Source organism: Larimichthys crocea, chromosome IV, assembly GCF_000972845.2.
Source record: "Larimichthys crocea isolate SSNF chromosome IV, L_crocea_2.0, whole genome shotgun sequence".
NCBI classification, from domain to species: Eukaryota; Metazoa; Chordata; class Actinopteri; family Sciaenidae; genus Larimichthys; species Larimichthys crocea.
Window position 1 is genome coordinate 4,761,228 of NC_040014.1, and position 26,713 is coordinate 4,787,940.

General features: G+C 37.8%; 1 protein-coding gene across 8 annotated transcripts; it reads right to left on the reverse strand.

The window, feature by feature from the left end:
• Positions 1-2,116: 2,116 nt before the first annotated feature.
• On the reverse strand, positions 2,117-26,400 carry pip5k1ba (phosphatidylinositol-4-phosphate 5-kinase, type I, beta a). 8 transcript variants are annotated; one of them, XR_003462378.1, is made up of 15 exons: positions 23,090-23,223; positions 17,437-17,650; positions 16,037-16,167; positions 15,181-15,298; positions 14,913-15,065; positions 13,888-14,184; positions 11,168-11,352; positions 10,731-10,811; positions 10,421-10,469; positions 10,234-10,318; positions 9,993-10,133; positions 9,824-9,914; positions 6,454-6,550; positions 5,290-6,056; positions 2,117-3,106 (listed from the first exon to the last, which is right to left on the reverse strand). XR_003462378.1 is itself a non-coding variant. In XM_019272831.2 (15 exons), exons 2-14 carry the CDS (start codon positions 17,497-17,499, stop codon positions 5,321-5,323), a joined length of 1,530 nt encoding a protein of 509 aa, XP_019128376.1. In that variant the 5' UTR covers positions 17,500-17,650; positions 23,090-23,223; the 3' UTR covers positions 2,117-3,106; positions 5,290-5,320. The 8 variants fall into 8 exon arrangements, 7 of the variants coding, with proteins under 7 accessions (XP_019128376.1, XP_027134457.1, XP_010734152.1 ...); XM_019272831.2 differs by having other exon boundaries at positions 5,290-5,359; XM_019272832.2 differs by lacking the exon at positions 2,117-3,106 and having other exon boundaries at positions 5,314-5,359; positions 5,977-6,056.
• Between the last annotated feature and the right edge of the window lie 313 nt (positions 26,401-26,713).

Genomic DNA, 26,713 nt, shown 5'->3' on the forward strand with positions numbered 1-26,713 from the left:
GGGTGCGGCAGGTGGAGACATTCTCCTGAGTCACGCATCTTATAACCGAAATGTGACATGATGACTCAATGTACTAATATGGACAAATAAAAAGAAAACGGAAAGCACGAGCTGACAGTGAAGTTAATGAAGTCACGCGAGAGTTTGGTTTGAAATTCATCTTCGACTGATGGAAAGTGGTGGACAGATAACTGTCTAAATAAAAGCCTACACAGGCCGACATTTAGTGGCTCATATACAAATAAAACTTGAATAAAATAACCAAACATAAAACGAAAATGCAATGAAACGACAATTTATGTAGGATGTCTTTTAAGATGGAGGCCACAGGTGTCACAAAACATTCTATTAATTGATATTTAAGTGGACAAAATATTTTACAAATAAAGACAAAAATGATTGATTGATTGATTCAATCATGAGATCAATTGCTGTAATTTATCTTTGGGTGGGTGATAAAGAGGATTATGTTGTCATTATTATTAAGAAATCAACAAATATGTCACAATTAATAGGGGTTTGTGATAAAATGACAATCAGTGATGAACATGATAACACATATGAAAATGACTTATTTTATGTGATCTCCTAAAGTTCACACACCAGACATCATCACATGTGAGAACATGTGTTGACATCTAAAAACCACAATCTTTGACTTTTTTTTTTCACACGTTAAGGTTCAAATTTGCGAAACATGTCAGATGTCTGATAGAAAAGAAAAGGGAAGTCAAGCTCAAGATTTCAACAATATGTCTTACGCTCGTCCTCTTCGATGGAGTTCACATGGTTGTCACTAATGTCCTTTTTTCATAACGGTGTATATCCAACAAAACAAAAACCCTAAACAAACAAACAACCAATAAAAAAAACATGACAAAGACATTACATTAATTTCTTCTGACTATAAAACTAAAAGTTTTCTTGCCTTTCAGATAACATGCTCCTGTATGGATTAGGAAAGTGTGGTTAATAATTTGCTCATCATGGCAATTTCTCAACCTTTTTAAAAAAATTACAAATCACTTTGAGTAGTGTCCCAATGCAAATAGTCAGTGATAGCTCACTAAACAAATGGCACCTCTGCGCACTTTTGTTCTACTGTTTGCTTCTACTCAGGATACATTTATAGTCTGTGGTATAAAAGTAGCAGCAGGCTGTGATTTCGCACTTGTCTGACTGGTTTAACCTGTTCACCTTTGGCGTGTATGATGTTAGAAAAGCCCAATAAAAGCTGTTAACGCTCTGCAATTTGTCCTTTTAAGAGTGAAACTCGACTCAGGGCTGAGAGGTAACACAATAGTTGCACACTAATACTTCCTAAATCTCTGAAAATACAGTTTAAAGTTTGACAAAACAAATTAAAGTGCCAGCCACTTTCAAATCACACTCTGAAAGAGAGAATAAGTAAGTGCACTTTGTTAATTTCTACCTCAGGCAGATATTTTTATCCCAGTCAGATTAACCTAAAATCCTCTAAACCTGCAGTGTTGGCTCCACAGTCTGCTCTGAAAAACCATCAGTGGGTGAAGACAGACGCAGAACATTGCTGCATATTACAGAGTCAACTGCATAGAACCAGTCAGATCCTGTAGATTAACATTTAATAATCTTAGATGCACAAAACACAGTTATCTCTTATATATGTATGCAGTTAAACTGATATTATCCAGAACAAAGCAGTCAGCCTTTTAAACCAAATACAAATACCATCATAAGCATGTGGACATAATATAAAGTATGCAAACTTCATGCAAACTACAGACAAACCATACCATCACATCTCAAGCCACTACTGTTCAGGACCTCACTATTCCCGAACACACTTGTTTGTTTAATGATGAAACTTTCTCGTAAGAAACATAATAAATGCAGATGCCATCCGCAGGGCACGAGGGGTCACTGTGCCCTGAGTATGAAAACGATTTGAATCAGATGTTATGACCTATAGGAGACTTTGGACCAGTGTGTTAGACGGCGCCTCCTCTCCACCAACATCATTAAAACACAAAATGAAGGAATGTGTGTGTGTGTGTGTGTGTATGTGTGTGTGTGTGTGTGTGTGTGTGTTTGCGTGTGTTAGATATACACCAATTATAATTGTTAAAAAAGAACATTACATTAAATATTAGTTTATTCCACAGATACAAGACCAAAGTATTGCTATGATACAGTTAAAGGCCTATAAATCTCAATAAAGCACAGATTTTTAAACAGTTGCCCCAATGTATAGTATCATCATTATTTTACCTGCTGGATTTAAAGCAGTTTTAACAGGCATTAGTTTGAATAAATCCCAGGAAAGATGAGAGAAAATGATACATTGATGTATGAAAGATCAATACCAAAAAAAAAACTGCCTGGAAAGGTTGTAATCACAGCGTGTGGCTGCAGTATGAACAATAAAACATAAAAACCTTCTTGTTGTGACAAGAAACTGAACAAATACTTCTTTTTCATGGTGGTAGCAGATTCAATACAAAACAGACAAAAGATATAGAATAAATTAATAATGGTAAAATCAGTTATACACCATGTTTATAAGGGCGTAACATCGCTCTAACATCTCATCATGAGTTGGCATTTTTAATTCAGATTCCTGAAACCACAATGATCTCAACACATCTCTGTATATCTATAACAAAATATAATATATAACGAAAATAACAATTACTTTCTCTGTAGCTGATTAAAAACAATTTGAACATTTGCACATAAAATCAGACATCCGAGAGGAAAAGATCAATCTGAAAGGTTTCTTTAAGCACTGTTGTTGAATTAGCAGCAAAATGTACAATAACAGGAATAGAAACAGCTTCATAGTGTTTTATTTGAAACACAGTGATCTTATCCATGTCTGTTGGGACTTTTTCAAAAGAACCAGTGGTTTGGCACATTTAGTTTGACTAATCAGGGAAAGTCCCAGAGGCATGGAGTGATGCTCACAGTGACAGAACTCACTGCCACTCTGCCACTGCTTGTTGTTTGAGTAGCCTTTACACTGTCGAGAGGTCCTGATGTCTGTCCTCTGTCCTCGCCTCGTCTGGGACTTGGAGGTCGAAGGTCAGAAGTACAGGTGGCTGGAGCTGTCACTCATTTCTCCTCACTATAGAACAAAGAAGATGATTTTTGCCCCTTTGTCATTCAGGTAACAAAGGACAGATCAGTTGGTGTTAAGAGTCAAACTAATTAAGACTTGAACATTTACAGTGTTGACACAGATGGATCACTAAACAGGCTTACAGGCCCAGGGGCCACAGAGCGTCTGTTTGAAGTGACTGACATTATTATTTCTCTTTAGAAAGTCAAACAGTTTAGTTAACACTGTCCTGATCACTTTCTTTTTGCCCCTGAACCTTTAACATTGAATTGTCTTCCTGTGACAGGTCAAACTTTTGCCTTTATGTTTTCCCTACCTAATACAGTCAATGAGAAATTAGCATCTAAAATATGTTTTACAGCAGCTATGGGTGGGGTTGTTAGTCTACATCGTCTTTAATACTCATATTTATCTTGTGACAATTGCCTACAGCAATGCAAACAGTTTTCTTTATGATTGTAATGTTACAATAATGCTTCAAACACACACACACACACACGCACATAGCGTGCTCATCCACTCCCAGTCGTGTACAGGTGCAGAGCAAAGGGTAGCTTGTTAAGGAAAAAGCAAAGTGGTCAGACCCCAACAAATTGTCAGGGCTCATGTCTGTTTCAGGTTCAGGGTTTTAAATGTAATTCATAAAGATATTTCTCTCTTTCTCTTGACTGTTTTAATTGTCTGTGTTTGATATGCCATGTTCAGTGCATGCTGGGTTCAGGCCTCAGACACATATTGGTCTGTCAATAAAGCAAAAGTGTTTCTGGAGCTGAGAGAAGCGCAAGCAGTTCCTGAACACTGACAACGTTTCTGCCATCAGAGTCTTCAAAAACAATGAAGGAGAAAAACATGATATGACATGATAACATAATAAATAACATATTGACATTCACATCTGTGTATCCTAAATAGAGTTCAACTTGTTTTTATGAACACTGTGTATTAGATTTTTTTTATTTTTAACATATACTGTGCTGCTGTTTTTTTTTTCTTTGCGTGTATGTTTTGTCCGATGAAGATCTTATTAAAGCGTTTCCTCTTTATACTTTTAGAAGCGTGCTATATTCACTGTGTGGACCATATCGCTTTATCAGGGTGTGTGGCGTTACCGCTGACCGGTTTCCAAAACATCCTGCAGTGTTTTTTATTTACTCATTTATTCTTTTCCACCCTTCAGGCAGCAAACAGATGGTCCATCAAACAGAACATCAGATATGAAAATATTTTTGTAAATATTGCTGTGAGTATAGACCACGCAAGAAATATTTGAATGTTGGCTTTTGTTGATTTTCAAACCGTACTGATATCGCTGAGAACCAGTGGCTGCCTAAAAGGAAGGAAACAGATATTCCAAGATTTAAAACACTAAGACAGCTTTGAAAGAATGGTCCGCAGAAATGTGAAGTGTATGCAATTAGTAATAAATTGGTTGCTAAAAAACGTTGCCATGATTCTTTTAGATAAATACTAACAGTGATATAATGGAACAAAGAACACCTCTGGCTTTGTAATATAGACTGGACTTTATTCTATTTTGGGGATTAAAGTTAAAAAATATCTGGAAATGATCAGATCCACTCTCTGAACCAGTTAAAATTAAAAGTTCTAGATTTCCCTTCCACCCTCACTATACTGTAGTTTTTTGAATCCCACTGTCTCCTGTCAAAGGCACTGAGAGTAGATTAACTCAACGTCTGCAGACTTCCCACAGAGCCTGAGTAGAACTGCTTAATGTGGGCTGAAGAACGGCTTCACATAAGCCTGAATGAGGATTTGTTGATTATGTAAGAGAAGTACTGTAGAAAAAAGGGATTCACGAGGTTTCTCAGGCTGACACAGATGCAAGGACTGAAGAGTAGGGGGGGTCCAGGGAACAGGACTGAGCTGAGTCATACAGTATAAACGTCACATGATGCCAGCAGGGCCTCTAAGACCAAAGCTACCGCAACCAAAAAAAGAAAAAATCTACATAGAAGTGAGAAATTGCATACTGTGATAGTGACAAATGACAGACAGGAAGGTGTAAGCATTGTCTTCTGCTGAGGCAAAACTGAGTCATCATGAAAAAAGACACGGGCATCCCCGTTGTCAGTGCAGTATCACACAGAGCGTGATTGCCCAAAGGAGAAGAAGATTTTTTTTTTTTTTTAAATCAAAAAAATAGTCTATAGATACAATTTGCTGCTTACAGTTTATGGATGCTGGGACACAAACGACTGATCAGCTCCAGCTGGGTCGTCTGGGTGAGACTGTGTGATGCTGAAAATGCAGAAACACCCAGTAACCCCTGGATTCATCATGGATGATGTTTCCAAATACAGCAGTACAACAAAGGCCCCCAAAGACCCACTATATTTGCACCCGGGAATACAGTTCCACCAATAAACACCTCATTACCATTAGATTTTAGAACATTGAAACGTTTGAGCTTGATCACCCCCAATAATTCATGACAAAATAGTATAGCTTATATCAGATTATGTTGAAAGCCTGCTATCAGATTTCCCTGAGCAGTGGGTGTCTCAAAATCTCAGTGCTCACACACTGCATGTACTACATTAATTATCATCATCATCACAATATGTATTGAACAAGCAGTATTTAACCATTTCAGCAAAAGTTTGATCATTTCTGAAAAATACACTTATTTACTTTCTTCATAACACATGATACCACTGTCATAATTGTACATATGAGGCTAGCTGCATAGCACGTACACTAACCACTTGTTGGATGTAGCTGTGAAGACAGTAAGCAAGAAAAAAACTTTTTTTAAAGAAATTTTGTGAAAAGCTGTGAGCTTTAGAGGTGTTTGAGGCAGATTGTGTTACTATTGGACAGATCCAGACAGCATAGAAATGAAATATAAGTCAAACCAAGACTATGCTGTGGTGGTTGCTGCTTGCTCGTTCATCACTCAGGCTTTGACCAAATTTGGATTTTCTTGCTGCGATATCTGATAAAATGACAGCAAGTGTAAATCCAAATACACGCCTGAAGCCATCAGAATGTTCAAAAATTAGTGGTTTGTCTTTAAAATAGTAACCTTGTGGTTTTATTGTTAGCAAAATATGAATTTACATTATTGGATTAATGTCTCAAATTCAAATTCACCTGCATTCCAGCAAGTATAGTTATAGTTAGTATAGTTTAAAGGATAAGGTTGGTGAGATTTTATATTTTCCTTGGGATGCTATAATGTCACAGAGAGGGTAGAGAAGATATTGACTCAAACATTGTTTGGGGATTTGTTGATAATAAGATAAATATATCATAACACCAGCCTTATCCTTTAACACCATGTACTTGATTAAGTTTTTCATGCAGATTGTATAAAATCAAATATTTCATACCAAGTAGACATCCAGTTCAGAGTCTGATTGGCTCCTGCTGAGAGCCGCCAGAGGATCATCCAAAGCGATCGTTGAACTGGAGTCTCGTCGGTCTTCACTGCAACATAAAAATATGAATAAATATGTTTTCAGTTTTTAATGGTGTTTTTTTTTTGTGAGTCAACTTTAGACACACTTGATCAGATTCTCTTGGTAATGTACTACTTAATGTAATGCATTTTGATTGGTCGGGCCTTTTTGAAGAAAATAAGTAATTTTCTTTATAATCATTTAATAATGTTAAAATTGTGTTTACATTAATGTCAATAAAGTTAATTAATGTCAATAAAGTTTCTGGAATGTTTTTGTTTGAAAGTGAATTCTGCTTTGATGTTTGAACTTAAAAGGCACGGAATGGAACTGAATGATGTCAGACCGCCTTTAGTGTCTGCTCACTTAACTTCTGGTTACCTTCAGAGTAAGACAGCAAGTGCATTACACTGTGTTTGGAAAGTATTCGGAAACATTTGACTGCAAAAATGTCTTCCTCAACTTCATCCTCCGAGAGTCCAAAAAAAGAAAACACAGACACGCCATTTGAAGTACAGAAGCGTGATATACTGCACAGCAGCAATACACGCTATCTGCTACTGGACTTCAATGGTGAAGGATGTTTTGGCAAAGTTGCCAAATGCCTTGATTTAACAACAGGCAAGCTAGCTGCGATAAAGATCCACAAAAAGAGCCAAGACCACGTCATTCAAAGAGAAGTGGACATGCTGCAAGCAGTTGGGACTCTGGACCCAGACAAGAAGAACATTGTCAAATTCCTAGACAATTTCAGATTCAACAACATGTCCTGCCTGGCCTTCGAGATGCTGGACAAGAGCCTGTGGCACCTCATGAAAGAGAGGAGGTGGGCACCACTGAACCTGAATGAAATCCGTCCTGTAATCCGCCAGCTCATGGTGGCATTTGATGCCCTAAAAAGTATCGGCATCCTACACACCGATCTGAAACCTGATAACATCATGCTTGTTAACCATGACGATCAGCCTTTCAGAATTAAGCTCATTGACTTTGGACTGGCCCTGCCAGTGAGCAAAGTGCGCATCGGGATGACGATGCAGGCTTGTGCATACAGGGCTCCAGAGGTGACCTTGGGCCTCCCCCTGTCCGAAGCCATGGATGTCTGGGGTGTAGGATGCGTCATGGCTTTCCTTTATTTTGGGACTAACCTCTTACCTGGAAACTGCATGTACAACTGTGTTACATCAATGGTGCACCTGCTTGGTCAGCCGGATGACCACTTGCTGAGTGCTGGAACACAGACCTTCAAGTATTTCAGCATGAAGGAAAACAAGTCCGGTCCAGAGTGGATACTGAAGACACCAGAGGAGTATAAGGAGGTAACAGGTGTCAACCCCAAAGTTACGCAAAGGTTTTTTGACCTGGCCAAAAACCTGAATGATGCGGTACGGAGATGCCCAACGAAAAGAGACATAACTGAGTACAAAGATAGGATGGAATTTCTTCGCCTCCTAAAATCATGTCTTCGTCTTGATGCTGGAAAGAGAATCACACCGAGGGAAGCCTTGAAACACCCTTTCATCACTATGGCTCACCTAGTAGATGTGATGAACATTGGCTCACATGCTGACAAGGCACTTCAGCTTATGTCTGTGTCTGCCTGGAATCATCTAGATGAATTTGATGATTCTTTCAATGACACAGACATGGACTCAAGTGAGACATCTGACACTGACTCCAGCTATGAAGTTTCAGTCTTTATGGAAGAGCCATCTCCTGCCAGTCTCAGTGGACCACCTGAGAATTCCAGTGCTGAAGGTTCAGGCATTGAAAGTAGTGATCGTTCAGACACTGAGGATTCCAGCAATCAAGATAAAGACACAGAGGGATCTTCGGATATTGAGAGCTGCATCGGTTCACACATCGACAGTTCCAGTAGCAATGAAGAGGACATTGAGAACAACAGAGAAAAGTCATCAGACATAGAGAGCAGCATTGGTGAATCTTCACACACTGACAGTTGCAGTGCTTACAGTGCAGACATCGAGAGCTCCGCTGATGATGACATACAACCAGCCAGAACCAGACATATCCGACGTTCCACTGATGAAGACGACACTGAGCCCGCTTCAACTTACTCCAGTGGCGGAGACTCGTGCAGTCTTTCAAGTTCCAGTGAAGAAGAGAGAACCAAGCCAACCGAGCCAAGTTTTCATTTTGATGAAGCTTGTGTAGACGACAAACAAACTGCTGAGAGTTCAAGTGATGAACTCTCAGAGGGTGAGATTTTGATGCTTGAAATTTCACCATCATCAGGATGCAGTGACTGTCACGAAGAAGTCAGAGAGCTTGCTGGGCTCAGTAAAGAGTCTGGTGCTGCTCCTTCTTCTGCTACTGTCAATACAGTTACTGACTGTGGACAAATTTCCAGCAAAGACAGAGTTTCAGCAGCAGCTGGGTCAACTAATGGAGCTGCAGCGAACATTCAGCCTGCTGACATGGAGAGGAAGACTCTGGTACAAAGGATCAGGAAATTCTTTTCAAGACTCAAAGAAAGAACAGTTTCCATCTTCAAGCCTCAGAAGCACTGAGCTACATTTTCTTGACTTTTAACCTGATGTAAAAAAAAAAAAAGAATAGAAAATAAAAATACAAAAAAAATGTATTTGATTCATTGTGCTTATTGAGAGTTTCAGAAAAAAATAAGAATGCTTGCAGTGTCATTTACTGGGTACAACATTTACATTTCAACAGTACTTTGTTGGTTTACAGGGAACAATAAAATGAAAATTCAAACATGTACGGTAACTGTAAGACTAAAAACTGAGTAGAGCCAACGTGAAAAAGCCAAAAAAAGTTAAATCAACTTCATTAAAATCATTCATTATCCATTAATTAATTAAAACAACTATTAAACTATCAAACACATACAATACTGATGCAGTGTATACAGTCACACCATCACCATACGCACAACTCAAATAATCAAACAATCAAATAAGGACTACTTTAACAGTCCATGCAGTGTCATGTGTTATGTATGTGTAAGTGAAGTACATAGCTTGTTTACAAATAATGAAATTATTAAGTTTTCATTCATTTAAGTGTATAGCTCTAAAGCATGTTTATTTGTAGAGTACCAATTGTGGGTATTTGATTCAAACTAACAGCACCTTGACTGGATCATATATGTTCTGGAGGTTTTCCAGCAGAGTTTAACACTCTATAATGAGCTAAAACTAAGGTTAAATTAAATATATTATCTATTGCACATCTTGTCTCTGCTCAGTTACAGTAAATATTTTTGGCTAAGCTGATTTAAGATCAGAGGACAGATTTGAGAGCTGCACACATAAAGTACCTGTTTTTAAGCTCCTCTTCATCTTTTCTGGTAGATTCGAAAGAAACCACAGATTTTGGCAGGAGATCTGGTTGCTTGGAGGAACTGTAAACTGTTGCAAAGAGAAAATACAGAAATATGAAATCCTCTCTTAAAGTTACATGATGGCATGATAAATGTATAGGCTTACAGTTCCCATCCAGGTTGTCCAGGCTCTGGGCCTTCTTCTCCTCCTTCCTTTCCTCCTTGTCTGGAGACAGAAACTCCTGAGAGGCTGACTTCTGTGCATAGACGGAACCCTTTTTCCTCTTTGAAGAGGCTCCTCTTAAAGCTGAGAGACAGAAGAGAAAGAAAGTTGGAAATAAAATAATAAGCAGAATAATATGCAGAAAGCAGAATACAGTAGTTATGTCAGTTCCACCACGACTTACAATGAATCTTTTTAAATACAGTCGATCCCATGAATTTCAGAAATCTGTCCGCATAAAAACTGGGCCTGTGAACCGACACCGTGTCCTGAAAAGCAAAGAAAGCAGTCAGACACACACACACACACACACACACAAAGATACACATGTAGACATAAAAACCACGTAAGGAGGATGTGAAGTTACATACCCCATCATGTACAAGAGCTTTCCAGGAGTGTTCCACCTTCTTAATGAACCTGAAAATATAAATAAAAAAAAACATGTTAACTGTTTCATTATAATAATCATACATACTGTAAGTCTATGGAGCCTAGTGGCAAACTCCAGACTTATTATATATTATGTGTATGGAGTCTGGATTCAGCCATCAAAATAATGCTAGTTTTTAAGATATCCATTAATTATATGAATTATAATCAAACAATGAAAAAGTCCCCTCTGGCAAAAGTGTGTGTGAGTTTGTGTGTGAAAGTGTGGGTGTGAAAGTGCGTGCTCACCTGTAGGACTGAAGGATGTCGATGATCCCTAAAAAGATAAGAAGGTTCTCATCTTTATGTTTGGCAGGAATTCCACCGAATCTACAAAAAAAAAAAAAAACAGTCTTCATGAATTTGACAGTTTTTAAGTAACTGAGTGTGCCTTCTTATTTCATCAGTTGTTCGCACATTTTGGTGAAATGTAGCACATACAGTGTTGCTGTTTTTTTAATGAAGTGGAAAGTGTGTAAAGCAGACCGTTCCCAAAGACTGTCACTTTAAGTTAAATGTTTTTTAACACTGCATAACAACATGTCTGGAAACCACCTACTCTCAGGTGGGTGCCAAAAGAACTTGTGAAATATAAATACTGTACTTTTCTGTGTTTTCTGCACTACAAAGGGGGAAAAAAAGCACAAGAACAGTGTTGGTATAATGTTGGTATAATGTTTTCTCACGTATCGTCATCAGCCACTGGTTCAGGGTCCTTCACAGTCCCCTGAATGGACTCCAGGGCGGTGGAGTAGAGGACTTTCTGTCCTTTCCTGCTGTCACACCGGCTTCCTCTGCCCAGCGGCTTTTTGTCCAAAACATGAATCCCCAGCAGGAGACTGTAGTCCATGATCTTAAAGCTCTCCAGGACCTGACAAGAGACAAAAACCCAGTTTTAATAAGCATTTAGACTAAACGTCTAGAAGGTTTTAACCTAAAACACCTTAGGACAACAGCTGTGTCCTCATTTAGGGGCTGAAGTCTTAATAAAAGTCACAACAGGCTGACAAACATGTCACATTTGTGGAACAAACTAGTATATCCTAGCTGCCATACAAGGTTTTGTGTGAAAAGTCTCAACTGTTAAATGGGTCGCCATAAAATTTGGTAAACATGTTGCTCTCAGGATGAATTGTAATAACTCCACTGATCATTTAACATTTCATTTAACACCAGCATGAAGCCAAAGATTTAAATCCAAAGTCCAAATCTTCAGGAGCAAATACCACATCACAAGACAGACATGGTACATGATGTACCGCACTGACTTTGACATTTGTGGTTGTGAGTGAAATGCCTCAACAACTATCGTGTGGGTTGCCATAAAAGTCAGTACACACATTCACGCCCCTGGTCTGGATAAATTATAAGTAGCTTGGTGGTGATCCATTAACTGCTGAACTGGCACTATTAGCAGGTTAAAGGTTGTCCAATACTTTGGTTTCAAATCAAATACCTGCTAAACTAACAGCATTCTCATGTGCTGGACTTTGTGTTTAGTGCTAATTAGCAAATGTTACCATGCCAACATGCTAAACTAAGATGGTAAACATGGTAAACATTATACCAACTAACCGCTAACAGCAACTTCACCCTGTTAAAGTTGCTGAGTCTGTTTGCAAATTCAGTTTTGTGACATGCCCAGAATCAGCATTACCAACATCCATAAAAAAAAAAAACTTTCTCTCTAAAGATTTAATGCTTCTCAGATCTTCAAGTGGTCTCACTACAGTTGCATCGAATAAATTTAGTCTAAAGATATGTCTATATTCATAAAGACATACTTTATGAGAAAATGGAACACGTGTTCAGGATTATTTTAAGTATGTACCAAGCAGATCTCAGTTAAAGAGATTAAACCTGGATCTGCAAATCAAAACTACAATGGAACACTTACAGTATATTAGCCTCAATCCCTCCGACCAAACAACTGATGTCATGAGGTAATTCCTGTAAACAAACAGGCCCAACCAGAGCATGTTGCACCCATTTGGGTCGGTTTGTGCTCCAGAGTCCAGCTGCTCAGCCTGATCATATGATGCAGGTGCTTCGCTCTAATGGACGTTAATCCTCCATTAAGCGGCAACTGTTGTTTCACACTAATCAAGTAACAGGCTGACGCTAATGAGGTTGTCACAACAGCTCAAGACTGAGCAAAGGGAGCGGGGGCTCAATGATGTGGCCTGTCATGATTGTGTAATGTTATGGAAAGTGAGATGAGGTGATCATGAGCTGAATGCAGTTCAGGCTGGTCAAGGAAAGATTTAATCACACTGTGAGCACTGAAACAAAAAGTGAAAAATAATCAACTTGGCCACTTTTCCCTGGTATATATCTTTGACTTGTAAAAATGAATGACTTGATACAGTCTCTAAAAGGATGCTACCTGCAGATTTTTCAGGTTGGTGACAAGCCTAAGGTTGGTGAAGTCAGATGTTCAACACTGTAATCCAAAGCAAGATATTTGGAAAGCCATGGTCCAGAATGTCATTTAATTTACAGTAGATATTTATGATCCCTCACTGACCACTGTGAGGTTATAATTCCTTTTGACAAACACCATAAAAAACATCAATCTTCATATCACTCTGCTACAGAGAATGGTGTGGTGTCGCTTACTGACTGGACAGGACATTGTCGCCAAGAATTCTCTCCACTGACACTTCTGTACTGGGATCTCACTGCATCAGGACGGATAGACACTATTAAACTTTCCTTTTGGACTCTTTGTGATCATCCTGTTCCTAGACACAGTTGGACCTATGTTGTGTGTATGAATTTAAAAACCACACATTACTTAAATTCAGTACCTGTGGTGGTGACAACAAACAGATCACATTTAGACCCCATAACTAACTGTACATCTGCAACTAATCAGCTCCTGGAGTCAACAGGATAAACACTGGAAGAAAGTTTATCTAGATTTTGTATTAATGGTCCCCAGAGGATGAACTATTTTCATTTTGTAAACTCTCTCACCTTTCCGTTAGATCCACTCTCAGGTCACAATGTCAACTGTAATCCAAAATGACTCAAACTTCAAACAAAACTTCTGATCACATTCCTGCTCCCCTGAGGTTAATGGTCCTATGATGACTGTATGGACAAAAAGGGTCCTAGCAACACTCTCAGCTCAAATTTTATATTTTTAGTTACTATTAACGCTCTTAGAAATCATACAGACCACCAGCTACTAATCTATGTTTCTTCTGTCCAACAGTATAATGGATATCATAGCCTTTAGAATTTATGTCGTGTTGAACATGTTTGTTTTTTTTTAAACATGAAATTTTCTTGTTAAATGTTAGGATAAAAATAAGTAATCTCTTATGTAGTAACAAATAGCTGTAATGCTGATTGCCCAAAGGCCCACTTCTAACAGAACAAAATCTTTCTGTGCACACACCCGACAGTCCCTCTGCAGAGTCTTGATTAGGGCATTGTAGGTATCCGAGTCAAAGTGCAGGCCCTCGTGCATATCCTGGAAATCCAAGTCCTTGAATGTGGGCGAGTGCTTGAGACGCTCTTTTCGCGAGGCACGGCGTTTGTATGAGGAACCCTTCAGGTCGTACTTATAGTGCATCGTCATGGCGCGTGGCAGCACATTGTTCATCACCACAATGCGAATGGTGGTGCCACTGGACTGGATGCAGTAAAGGCCATAGAACTTTGGCAGCAATGTCCTCGGGTTTTGATTCAGATTCTGTAATAACAAAGACAAAGCAGGCTTATTATTCTTTATTTTTATGAATAAAATGTTAAAGAAAGACATCTCTGGTGCAAGTCAAACCATCAAACAAGTATCATGAGAGGAATCTGATTTCCTAGTTATACTTAACTGTGTTATTAACGTGGTTTAAAAATGTGTGTAAGTTCATTCATTAAAAAACTCAAACTTAACAACACATGCACAAACAGGAAGAAACAAACACTGTCTCCAGACAGAACCTGCCCAAAGATAAAGTCTCGGTTAGAAGAGAAAAGGGTGTACCATCCGATTATGTCATCAGAGTTGCAGCTGCAACCGGTAAACAAGAAACCTCCTTATTCTCCAGATACTGCACTTATACTGGATATATGTATATTTTAAATGGAATATCTATGTTTACAAATTTTTGTTGTTTTTTCAACATAAAGTAAATTACACTGACATCTCAGTCAATAAACTATACATGTGATGCCACCTTTACCATAAATGTTCTTTTTGAGCATGCTTAAGGAACAAATTTGTATTTGATGCTCAATAATGCTACCTGTGAGAGCAATACTTTTTTTATTTGGTCAAGTAATGTAGCAATCTGGCAATAAATACTGCAAGCTGGCAAAAAAAAAGATGTAAACAATCTATGGCAGTACATTTTGGTGAGTAACACTCAGTCTTAACAAGAAAACTCCAAAGGGGACCTTTAAACACCCAAAAACTGAGCTCACCATGTAGTAACCAGGAAGCAGCTTTTGCAGGAACTCGGCCTCTTTAGGCTGCACTGTCTTAATGATGAACTCATCATCGCTGGTGAGGTAGAACCAGGAACTGCTGGCACCGGGGTTGGACAGCTCGATCAGAGGCTCGTTACAGATGGAGTACTGAAATTCAGAAAATGCAACAGTCTTAGCATGAGCATAAGTGTTGCAATTGAAATCAACCTAAACTTTCGCCAGTGCTGAGTCAAAGGATAATGGTATGAATCTTCACACTAACCAGATAGTCATCTGGTTTGATTCCAAACAGCTCTCTGAAGTAGCGAAAGGCCAGCGGTGCATATATTTTCAGACGGAAATCTGGAAAGTGATGTGCTGGAGTCAGGTTGCTGCCATCGCTGTAGAACATATTGTTATTGTGCTATTGTAAGTTGTAAGACACGTCACAATCAAGCAGATGCAGGAAATAAAAAAAATGAATTCCTTTTAGCTGCTTCAGTTTCTGAGGCCAGAAGAGACAAAGACTATTGCTGAAAAAAAATGTTTTCTAAGTGATTCAGCATTACATTTTCAAAATTGACTTCCCTTTTTCTTAACATTGTTACAGATCTGTTTGCTGCCACACCTATAATTTTGAAAAAGTTATGTTTGGTAACATCATTTTACAAGTCCCATTGGTTTCTGAGTCATTTCCATGAAAGAAACTTGTAACATGAAACATTACCAAGTATTTTTCATTACGGTTAACAGTAGTTTAAAGTTTGTGTAAGATCTGTGTTTGTGCAACTGCCGCATACCACATACCACATTGGCTCACTTGTACTGTACTGTATTTTAATCTTTTGGATATACTGTGTTGAGCAAGCGCTTTAATCACTGAGCAGGATAATGAGGCAGATTTGTGAATCTAAATGATTAACACATTCAAATAGCATTCCATGTTATTCAGGGGGACTTTTGAAAAAAACACCTAAGAGTTTTTCAAAAGTTTTCTATTCTTAGATATCAATCAAGATAGGTGGAAAAATATTACATTTTTAACATCTTTTACATGTGTAATTTGGGTGAACCTTTATTAACTTGAAATTGACTTTGAATACATGCAATAGCTTAATGTCAACAGTATGAGAGTTTACCTGGGCAGGAAAATGCTCTCCACCACAGAAAAGTCCTGCATGAGAACATCTCTGTCTGGTTTAGAGCTGAGGTTTCCCACAGCATAACCAATACCCAACTGGATGGCTCCTTTCAGGGCAGATGCCGTCGGCTGACAAACCATAACAAGAAGAAGAAAACATATTTGTTAAAAAAAAAAAAGAAAAAAAAAATCATCATTGTCATCTAGTTCTTTCATTGAGTTGCCTAACATTTCATCAGACTCTGGTAAAAACTGTGAAATACTTTGTGAAATACACCAAACTTAACAACACACCGCTAATGTTTGCTTATTATCCGGAATGCCATTAGTTTTGAAGTTTATAAACCAAAGTATTTGACAAGGTAAAATGTTGACCTTTTGATGGTTGTACAAGAAAAGTTAACAGATCGGCAGAGATGGTGGTGAGCTGGGTGAAAATGAAAATCCATCCAATAGTCGTTGAGATTAATTTAATTTCATTAAAAAATAAAACTTTCAATATGGAAAAATCAGGGGATCACTAAGCTTGAATGTGCAAAATGGCAATTAACCCAATTGTTGTTGAGCCAAACAAATCTACAAATGTCAACCTCATGATGGCACTAGATGAAAAGTCTGAGGATTGATCCCCTGGGAATCATGACATATTTTATGCCAATCCATCTGATAGTTGTTGACATATTTCAGTCTCAACTAAAGTGGTGAGTGGTGACAGATAGATATTGACTTCCCTAGAACCACAAAAACACTTGTGGTAATCAATCAACTGATTTATTATTTATTGAGAATCGTTTAAATGAAACCTCATTGTTATGAAATTGATATTTAAAATCGCAAGTCTAAATCAAGCTCTTCAGAGTTGAAAAGTACTTTAGTATGGAGACATTTGACTAAAGCTAAAGGTATCTACTATAGCATTAATGCATAGAAAATAGATCCCTCAAGTAAATTGAAAACCATTTCCATTAAGCTTATTTTGGAATTTTCCTCCAGCAAACTGCACTAAAACTAATCAACACAATCAGCTTGGTTATCACCATTCTGTTCCCTTCATCAGCAAACAGCACTGTTATGCAACACAGCTGACTAACAGAAAAAACACTTAGACTTTAGAATAGAATTAACAGCAACAAGGATATCAAAGCTTTTCTTTCTACATTTATGAAAATGATTTGTCAGGAAGTATGAAATATACAGAAAGGTTTTATTCATGAGAGTAAATAAGTCTAGGCCGATAGATTCAGTCTACTAAACTGTAATATGTTTGAATCTGAACTTTGTTCAGTGTTGATACTAGCAATGATATTGTAACAGTGGTTGCCAGTGTACAAACAGAGGATGTTTGAAATCTTCCCTTTCCTGAAACGAATCAGATGATTAATAATGACCTTTGCTTACCTTTTTATGATCCTTTGAGGTTTTGGTTCCTCTTCCTATACTGTCTGTGCTGGATGTTGACATCTTTTGAACAGACAGAACTTGATCAGAGGGAAGCTTGGATGTCCTTCCTCCAACTGTAAGTTCCTTTTTTCCCGTCAATGATGAATGACCAGATGCAGTGATTTACTTAGAATGGCCTTTACCAAAACTGCATTTTCCAGGTAGGTCGCTCCTGTGGAAGAGGTAGAGAGAATAGGAGTTATGCAATGTGTGGCATTTGCATGAATGTCAATGCAAAGCATGTGTCAGCTGCACTTCTACAACCGATTACCCAAGGTGTTTTAGCATTTCAGGTCTCACAATAATCTTTTCCTCAGTTTATCTGTCTAGTTCAAATGTTTTTTTTTCATGTGACTTACAGAGCTTTCAAATGTGTAGACCGCTCTGTCCAGACTGCTGCTAAGTTCTGAAGGACCACCAGTGTTTGTGTGGGTCTTTTGCTTCAGAATCCCTCACAGAAACCCTTAATCCCAATTAAGAAGGATTTGAAAACCATGACATACCAAATTCCCCTGTTTTATAACAGTGGGACTCTCAGTGATTTCCAAGTGACCCTCAACTCAAGTGGAAGTAATGATAGCTAAAGAGGAGTAGCTATGGTGATTTCTGCATAAATGTTGCTGGAAAATCCACTTCCCCCGTCATATATTTGCAGAAGGATCAATTAAATGTTTGTCATTGGAAACAATTCATGCAAATTAACTGGGGTTTCGCAATGGTTTTGTATTCTAAACTATTGAAGGACAGGTCCAGAAAGATCACACATATTCAGATAGCTTTATTTAAAATATATGAAAGGAATATCTGTATAAAGAATACTCCTGAAAGTATGTTGTGTCACATTGGACTGTGAATGATATAGAAATGACCATGTTACAGTGACGTTCTGTCTTTTATAGATTTACAGGTTACAGCGAACACTGCTATGACAATGGGTTGTCTGAATTGATCTGCTACAAGCATTTTGTCAATGAGCACTTTAATAATAATAATAAAAAGCCTCTGCAGAGGCCAGATCGGTGGCCAAAATGTAATTGGATTGGTCATAACAACTGTTAACTGATTGAGAAGAACAAGGCGGTTGAAACTAATCATAAGAACCGTATTTGCAGTATTTTGTAGTCTGTTAATGATTAAACATGTTAGGAAAATAGAAAAACAAATACAGTACTAATGATTACTTCCTACTAAACAGTACAATAGAAAATACTTTTGTTTTTGACCTTATATGATCCATGATTTCTGCATTGGTAGGTAACAGTTAGTTAGTTATTTGTTGAAGTAGTTTTGTTAATAATTTTCTTGGCTTTCAGTGGCGATAGATGGGGACCTGAAGGGGAAGCCCTCATAAAAAATGGTACGTTGTGGTTTGGTCGCCGAGGGAGAGGGGGGATCCAGTGTGGGGGTGGGAGATGTAGATAGTCAGTCACATGGGAAGGTGTGCACTGCATGCTGCAGGTTAGCACACAGCATTAGGCTACCCCTCTTATTTGGATGGATCCCATCATGTTTAAAAAGAGAGTCACGATCCCAGAACAAGTTAAAATTGTCAATAAAACCAAAGTTGTAGATCCTGCTGGCAGATTGGAGCCAAGTGTGAAGGCTGAGGAGTCTACTAAAACAGCCAACTCCATAACCCACAGTCGGGATGGGGCCAGATATGAAAATGGACTTTCCACAGTTCTTCAGAGCATCAAAAAGGAGTTTAAAATCATTTTAGTGTGCTCAGACTCCTGACAGGTGGTGTCATAGATAGATGGTAAAATGATGACACAATATAGAATCGAAAAAAACTTTAATGAGGAAGAACATATGGTTCTACCCCTAAAAAATATACATAAGAAAATATACATTAAAAAATATATGCATAAGAAAAAAATATATATCTATAACACTTGTCAGATTGCCTTTATATTGCTGTACTTGATTGACTACTATGTGGCATAACTTTCTTTAAAAACACAGGAATAGTACTTTTTTTCTTTACCAACTTGTATGACTTGGGCCAAACACAAAGCCTTGAGCGACTCCTTAAGTATATATATATGTATATGTATATATATATGTATATATATGTATATATATATATACATACACACACACCTTTGTTTGATGATAATGATGTACTTTCTCCAATAGACATTAGTAAACATCTCTATCAAAACTTTTTTTTTTCTGTACTAAGCGAACTTGCAAACTCTGGTGCAGATCCTTACAAGCCCGTTTATTTTTAAGTACTGTCTCAGGATGTGGTATTGTGGTCTGACTTGCGGAGAACGAAACTGCGTCATGATGAGAGAGCTTGTTTCACAAGGATTTGCCTTGCAGTTCTCCAGGTGGTAGGGGGCTAAAGAGATGAAGAAACCTGCCAAATAGTTTTCGTTTTTTTATGAATAGACTTTGTGATTAGTGTAATGAATGGGATTATTATATGTGTGGAGTCTTTGAAAGATCATATAAGGTTTTCTCTGTAGCACTTAACATATTGAAAAACATGCAGAGTGATGTAACAGCTCAACACAGGCACAGCATGTTGGATCAAGCATTAAGTAAGTAAGTACATACTGTAAGTTTGCTTTCTGCATAGTTAGAAAGATTAAATGCATAGCTTCACATTCACAGAATTCAAAAATACATTACTAGTCCGCTTACTTGCTGATTACTGTAATAACACTAATATCACACCAGAATACAAAAAAATAATAACAACAAAGCATGTGACTGTGCAGTAATTTGGATTGTGGAACTAAGTTATGGATTCAATTCCCACCTGGGACAATCGTCATAAATACAGAACTGCAAGGTGTTTTGTAAGAAATTGTCCAATTGCAGAGTATTTATGTATATATTTAATTATATTATATATTTATATAGTATTATAAATTATTATAAACTTGTTATTTTAAGAAATTCATTTAACCTGGGCTCTACAGTACTCAGTAAAAAGTACTTGTTTCATGAAAAGTGATTACCTAATTCTTCATAACAATGATACAGATTGTTTAGATTAGAACATCTCAGAGACAGAGACTAGATACAAAAATGAATACTATTCTATGATACTGGGGATGGCTGTGGCTCAGGTGGCAGAGCGGGTTTTATAGAAATCAAAAGTTCAAGGGTTGATGCCTTGCCCGGTTTGGTGCAGCTCCCTGAACTGAGTTGAGTTGAAGCGTCCTTCAGTGCAAGACACTAATAGCTTCAGAGCTTAGTATCATTGTGAGTGCTCTGACTAGGAGGTGTTAACATTGCTTCTAATGAACAGTTGGCAGAATGTGACAAATGTTATATGAGCGCTTTGAATGGTTGGTAGAGCAGAAAAGCATTGTGTAATTTCCATTACACATTTGAAAATATATCCTTGAAACCCATTAGGATGATTAGATTACAAATTTTTAATAGCCACAAGGTTCTTCTGCACTTTTTGAACTTTGAGTGACAGTTGTAGCTGTGGTTATCAGTATGAAAGATACAGATTAAACTTTTATTGTGTAACAGTTTTTATTCTTTTGATATTTTTTCATATTTTATATATTTTTTTTGTCATTTTACCATGCATGCATTTATTTGTAACTGTAATTGAAATTAATATTAATAATTAATATCAAAAACACACACAATAATATCAGGTGAATGACTTTAGGCCAAATCTTTCTATTCTCACTTCGTGGTTCACACACAAACTTATTGCACAGTGATGGTCACAGACTTTCTCCCTACCTGTGTAATTTGAATGTAATTCTTTTATCAAAAAAGAGATGAAACACAATAAACATTAAAGATAAAATTTGGCTCATATCGTGAAATCTTCTGGCCACCTTCATCATGTCGTAAACACTACCTCACACTGGCTGCTCTGCGAGGCTGTACTTTGGCACAGTGGTGCTCTGAGCTAAATGCTATCATTTACTAAGTAGCACAAAATACAAAGGATTATTGGACAAAATTATATTTTGACCTGATGATATCGATGTACAGTCATTACATGGGGACATGAATTCACAGCAATTCACCACACACATTCTCATTTTCTAAACACTCTAATGCACATTGACTGGTTGCAGTTTGACTGGTTGCAGGTTCATCAACAAAGATCAAGAATTACAGGATCACAAAGACAAAGGACATGTTTGCGAGATGCAGTACTGTAAAAATAGGGGTACAAGGAGGAGGAAGAATAAAAAAATGAGCAGAGTAGTCATTTCTGATCAATTTTGAACTACTATGATAGAACATGTTTTTGTTCATCAAAAGACAATGACGGAAAAATATGAAATTTGTTTTGAGATTAAAAATGTTCTTCTCCCTGAGAACTATATGTTTTGAACAATGTGTTTTCTATTTTTTGGTGTATTGTTTACTGACTTCTTGATAGTGTATGTCATTATAAATGCTTTGTTTATGATTTGAGAGCAGTGTTTGGTTTTGAGCACACTTTAAACTGTTTTGAGGCGAAAGTTTGATTTTGCAAGAGGAGTCAGAGGTTTTGTAAATAGTGCTTGAAGATGAGGTTTTGTTTTTAGAAAATGGAGCAAGGTTTCAGAAATTGTGTCTTAGCAATTGAGAAAAACTGTAAAATCCAAAAATGTCCTCCTGGTGGCATGACAAAAGCCAGGGGGATCACAAAAGTCATAAGGATCCATCCTCTGGGTACCATGAATGTTCATCCATATAGCAGATGTTAAGATATTTTACAGAATAAGTACAAAACATTGATCTGTTTGTGGTGCTAGAGTAAAAGATAAGGGATCACTGAAGTAATTAGCATTAATCCTCTGGGAACCATGAATGTGTGCACCACATTTCATGACAATCCATTCAATAGTTGTTGAGATATGTAACATGTGAGATATGTAATGTTTGTACATGGCAACCCATGACATGGCAGGCCTAGCTGTTGAGCTACTCACTCCACTGGTCTCCACTGGTAAGTGGCCAAACAACACGTTTTGCTATCTACAAAACCATAAAATAAATACGAATGTAGAATAATTCATCCTCAGTGGAGACCACACTTAATTTTAATTATAGGAAGCATTGAACCTGAACACCTCTCAGTATAATGCACAGCCTCCGAACTGACCACAAAGTTCAGTCATGACCTCCTGTCTTTATTACAGCCATGTCTACTTCTAGACATACATAAAAGCTCCATGAAATTAGGATTAATTCCAGGGCTGTTGTGTTCACTACAATAGTTCTAGCAGGCTGTCTAGTGTATATATAACCTGTCAGGCTCAGGTGAACTCAGGTGAATATTTAAACCTGGACACTCTCACACGTCATGCACACTGCATCTGTTTTGCATGCATGTAAACGATGACAACCCCATCCAGCTTACTGCGGACATTTTACTTTCTGTCTCTGACTGAAGGGAAGTTGAGATGGTTTCCTCTTGTGATACCATCACCAGCTCATTTTCCTCCAGAGCACACACAAACGGCCTGCGTGACACCAGTTCTATTATTATTATGAATCATTCACAAGAAGAGATAAGCAGCTACAAACAACTGAGTGCAAGTCACACAGAAATGTACACAGAAAAGTTAAACAAGTGGCTTCCATCCTCACTTCATAATAGACAGGAAGCGAACACAGTCTGTCTTCTTACCTTAACAGGCATGGTCGTATGAAGATGATGAATGCAGGTCAGTGAAACATCTATGTTGTGTGATGTAAACTCTGTGGCGGACTGACTGACTGACTGAGATGGAGCAAAGTGCTGCAGTGACAGAGCATCCTCACCACTTCCTCCCTCTCTCTCTCTCTCTCTCTCTCTCTCTCTCTCTCTCTCTCCACCCACCTGTTGTATTATTCCCTAGCACCTATGAGTCACAATCAGTTGTTGTTGTTAATATTGCACATAGAGGCCTGTGGGAGAAAACGTTAGTCTGTCGTCCGTTTTTTTTTTAACTTTCTTAAACTTTTTTAATACGATGTTTAATCTGGTGACAATGTTAGATTATAAATAAATTAATTCACCACATCCAACTCCATAACTCCAAATAATTTGCTTATAGAAATAATGTTTCTGATTATGATAATCATGATTAGTAATATTAATAGCTGAGGGCTGAGAGTAGCACATGTCACAGTTTCTATTTAGTTTTATTAGACGGAGGACAATATGAGAGATGACAGGAAATGAGGCTAGAGAAAGAGAGAGAGAGAGAGAGAGAGAGAGAGAGAAAGAGAAAGAGAAAGAGATGGAAATAATATGCGACCTCAACCGGACTTGAACCAGTGGTGTTGTTAAATTACTAAGCACTGTACTTAAATACAATTTTAAGGTACTTGTATTTTACACGATTGACTCAATTTTTTTTACCTATTTTACTTTACCACATTTCAGCTGCAAATATTGTACTGCATCCATTACATTTATAGTGGTTACTAGTTACTGTTCGGTAATAGTATTTTACACGCAAACATACAGATAAAAATATTATGCATTGTCAAAGATTAAAATCAATGGTTTCCATATTATTTTAGTTAGTCCACCTTTGCAAAGAAGCTTAGTACCCTGATCTGCATACTTCTCAGACCCCTATGAGTTGTTTACAGTTCCTCTGAAGAGACACTTCCCCTTTACATTTGTCGTGTGGTTTCATTTAAATAACAGTTTATGGCCCAAAGACTCATGACCTATTTTTTTTACAGTATTTCTCTCTGTGTATTGTCTCTCTCTCTCTCTCTTCCTCTGTCTTTGTCTTTTAGTCTGGTTAATTCTACTTCAACTTAGCTACAGGGACATTATTAATAACATTGCATAGTGTACACATGCTGAATATTATAAAAGCATAAACGTGTAACACATCTGTTAACAGTGGTGGCAGATGAACAACAAATCAATATTGTTTTTGGTATATTTCCAGATTTCTCATTAAGTCCCCTATTATTCCTGGAAACAGTGGCAAGGCAGATACATGAAGCATGACAACATAGACATCTCAGGCTGGAGACCAGTGTTCACTTTGCGGTGGCATAGCCATGTTGTGTTCTGCATGCACCATTCTAAATTATGCTTTTTACCCTATAGGTTCTTTTCTTATTCGTTTCATTGTTGTAGTTTTATGTTTTTACTTTTCTTTTCATTTCTAGTTTTTTCATGCAACTGCTCTGTTGTCTATTTCTGTTTTTACTCTGTTCTGTGAAGGACTTTGGGCTACAATTCAGTATGAAAGGTGCTATATAAATAAATAAAGTTGAAGTTGAAGTAGGACAGACATTTTTAATGATAAAGCCCGCATTAGATAAAGTAGTCCCTGATACTGTTGTTAAAATATCAATCAGCGAAAAAAAAAATCTTGGTATTATCTCAAATTAGCCCACATTAGTCTTTTGAATATGATGATGACTTTGTGCATGTTGATAAACCTCTGAAACTTCTGAAAATGTCTAATAGCCCCATAAATAGGTCAAAATTAGCTGCTGGCATGAGCACAGCTGGAGTCTGTTCTTTCAAACACGAATGAGCCCCAAAGCAGAGGAAGAATAAGAAGAAATATGTAATGAACTTAACAAGTCTCGAGAGACCTTTAAATAGACACATACAGTAGGCCAGGCATAAAAATGACTACTCAGATACATCAGGTGTCAGTGTTTCCCTCTTACCTCTAGGGAGTGCTGTTGCAGCTCTGGCACACCCGCCAAACCTTTCAGTTCTCTCCATCTTCTCCCATATACAGTAACACTGCTGTGTGGTAATAATTTGTACTCATCTGAGCTGCTGTGCTCTGTGTTCCTGTTGTTTGTCGGGGAATTTACAGTGTAATATTTTCTTCCCCCACTTAGTCTCCTTCTCTTGTTTTAGCTTCTTCCTCATTTTTTTGCACATTATTTACTTGTGAAATTCTCTATTTCTAACCCCCCCCTCTTTCTTCCTCTTTTTTTTTTTTTTTTACTCAAAGGCTATTTGTGTTTTTTTCCTCTGTGAGAAGTGGGCCAGAGTTCGTGTTGTCGGAGGTTTGTTTGGGAACACCAGAGGGGACAGGCTGCCTGCAAGTCGGCTGTCAAGACTTGAGGCCATCAGATATCAACTCAGTCGTCCAAGACACTCAACCTTTGTCATATTTGTCTGCAATACAGCTGTGAGACTACAGGGCTGCTGGTTTGGGCCTCATGCTACAGGGTTTTCTTGTGTTCGTTACATATGGTTCACTGGGCACAGAACTCTCACACAGAACTGAGTTTCTCAATGAAGATCCCCAGGGAGCATTATGTAAAGTCACAGCTCTGAATTGCTCAGACTTCACCTCTTATGAGCAAGCTGGATACATGTATGTACAGAGGTGAACAGTTATCCAGGGACAGAGATGTCCTGATCATGTTTTTTTCCCCACTTGATCCCAATTCAGTTATTATTTCTTTTAGAATGTCAGAATTGTATGCATGTTTTCATTTTTTTAACCTCTTAATGCATTTTCTAAACCTTTGGCCTTTGTGTATGAAATGCAGGGCTTTGAACCAGGAACCTTCGTGCTGTGAGGCAACTTTGATGATCTCTATAGTGCGTTGTACAGTATGCGTGAAGAGGACCTTTCTTAACAGATTTATGTGTTTTTTCTTGTCAACATGTTGTGCCTACATTGCCCACAATGCAAATTAACCATCAAAAGCCAAAGGATCAGGTGTGTTATTCTAATGTAGCCTTAACCTGCTAGCCTCAAGCAGAGATGAGGTGCAGCCTCACTCCTTTCTACGCAGATTTCATTTTCACATTTGTAGTCTTCCATCCTGGCTGACACTGACACATGTGACATCACTTGAGGCAGTTTATCAGGCTGCACACAGCTCCCTCTGGTGCAACAACAACTATTGCATATATGCAACAGTAACACCCGTAAACAGACTTTGACACAGTGTCACATGGTTTCAGGACACATTGACTTGTGATTTCATTTCCAGAAAACTCACGAAACAATGTAAATTATATGTTTCACTATGATTGTACCTCTGTGATTAGGTGTGACAATTAAACTTGAAATTGAACTAATGATTTCTTTCTTTTGTTTTCTACAAACCACTGAGTACAGCATTATCTAAGAGCGCCTTGAGTCTGACCTCTAAAGACTTTTAGATAAACAAAAAAAGTGAGGTTATGTAATGGATATGTCACAGTATGCAGACTGTAAACAACATGAAGATCTTGTATAACCAAAGAAAATATTTTATTTTTGTATTGTAACCTTCGGAAGAAATATTCCACAGCCTTCACTGAACATCGAAGACAAAC

Coding starts and splice junctions, on each gene's coding strand:
- pip5k1ba (XM_027278656.1), bottom strand. CDS start 17,499: ATGTCAACATCCAGCACAGACAGTATAGGAAGAGGAACCAAAACCTCA. Junction 10,319..10,420: donor AAGCTCTTGTACATGATGGG/GTATGTAACTTC, acceptor TTTGCTTTTCAG/GACACGGTGTCGGTTCACAG. Junction 6,551..9,823: donor GAAGAGGAGCTTAAAAACAG/GTACTTTATGTG, acceptor TTTATGTTGCAG/TGAAGACCGACGAGACTCCA.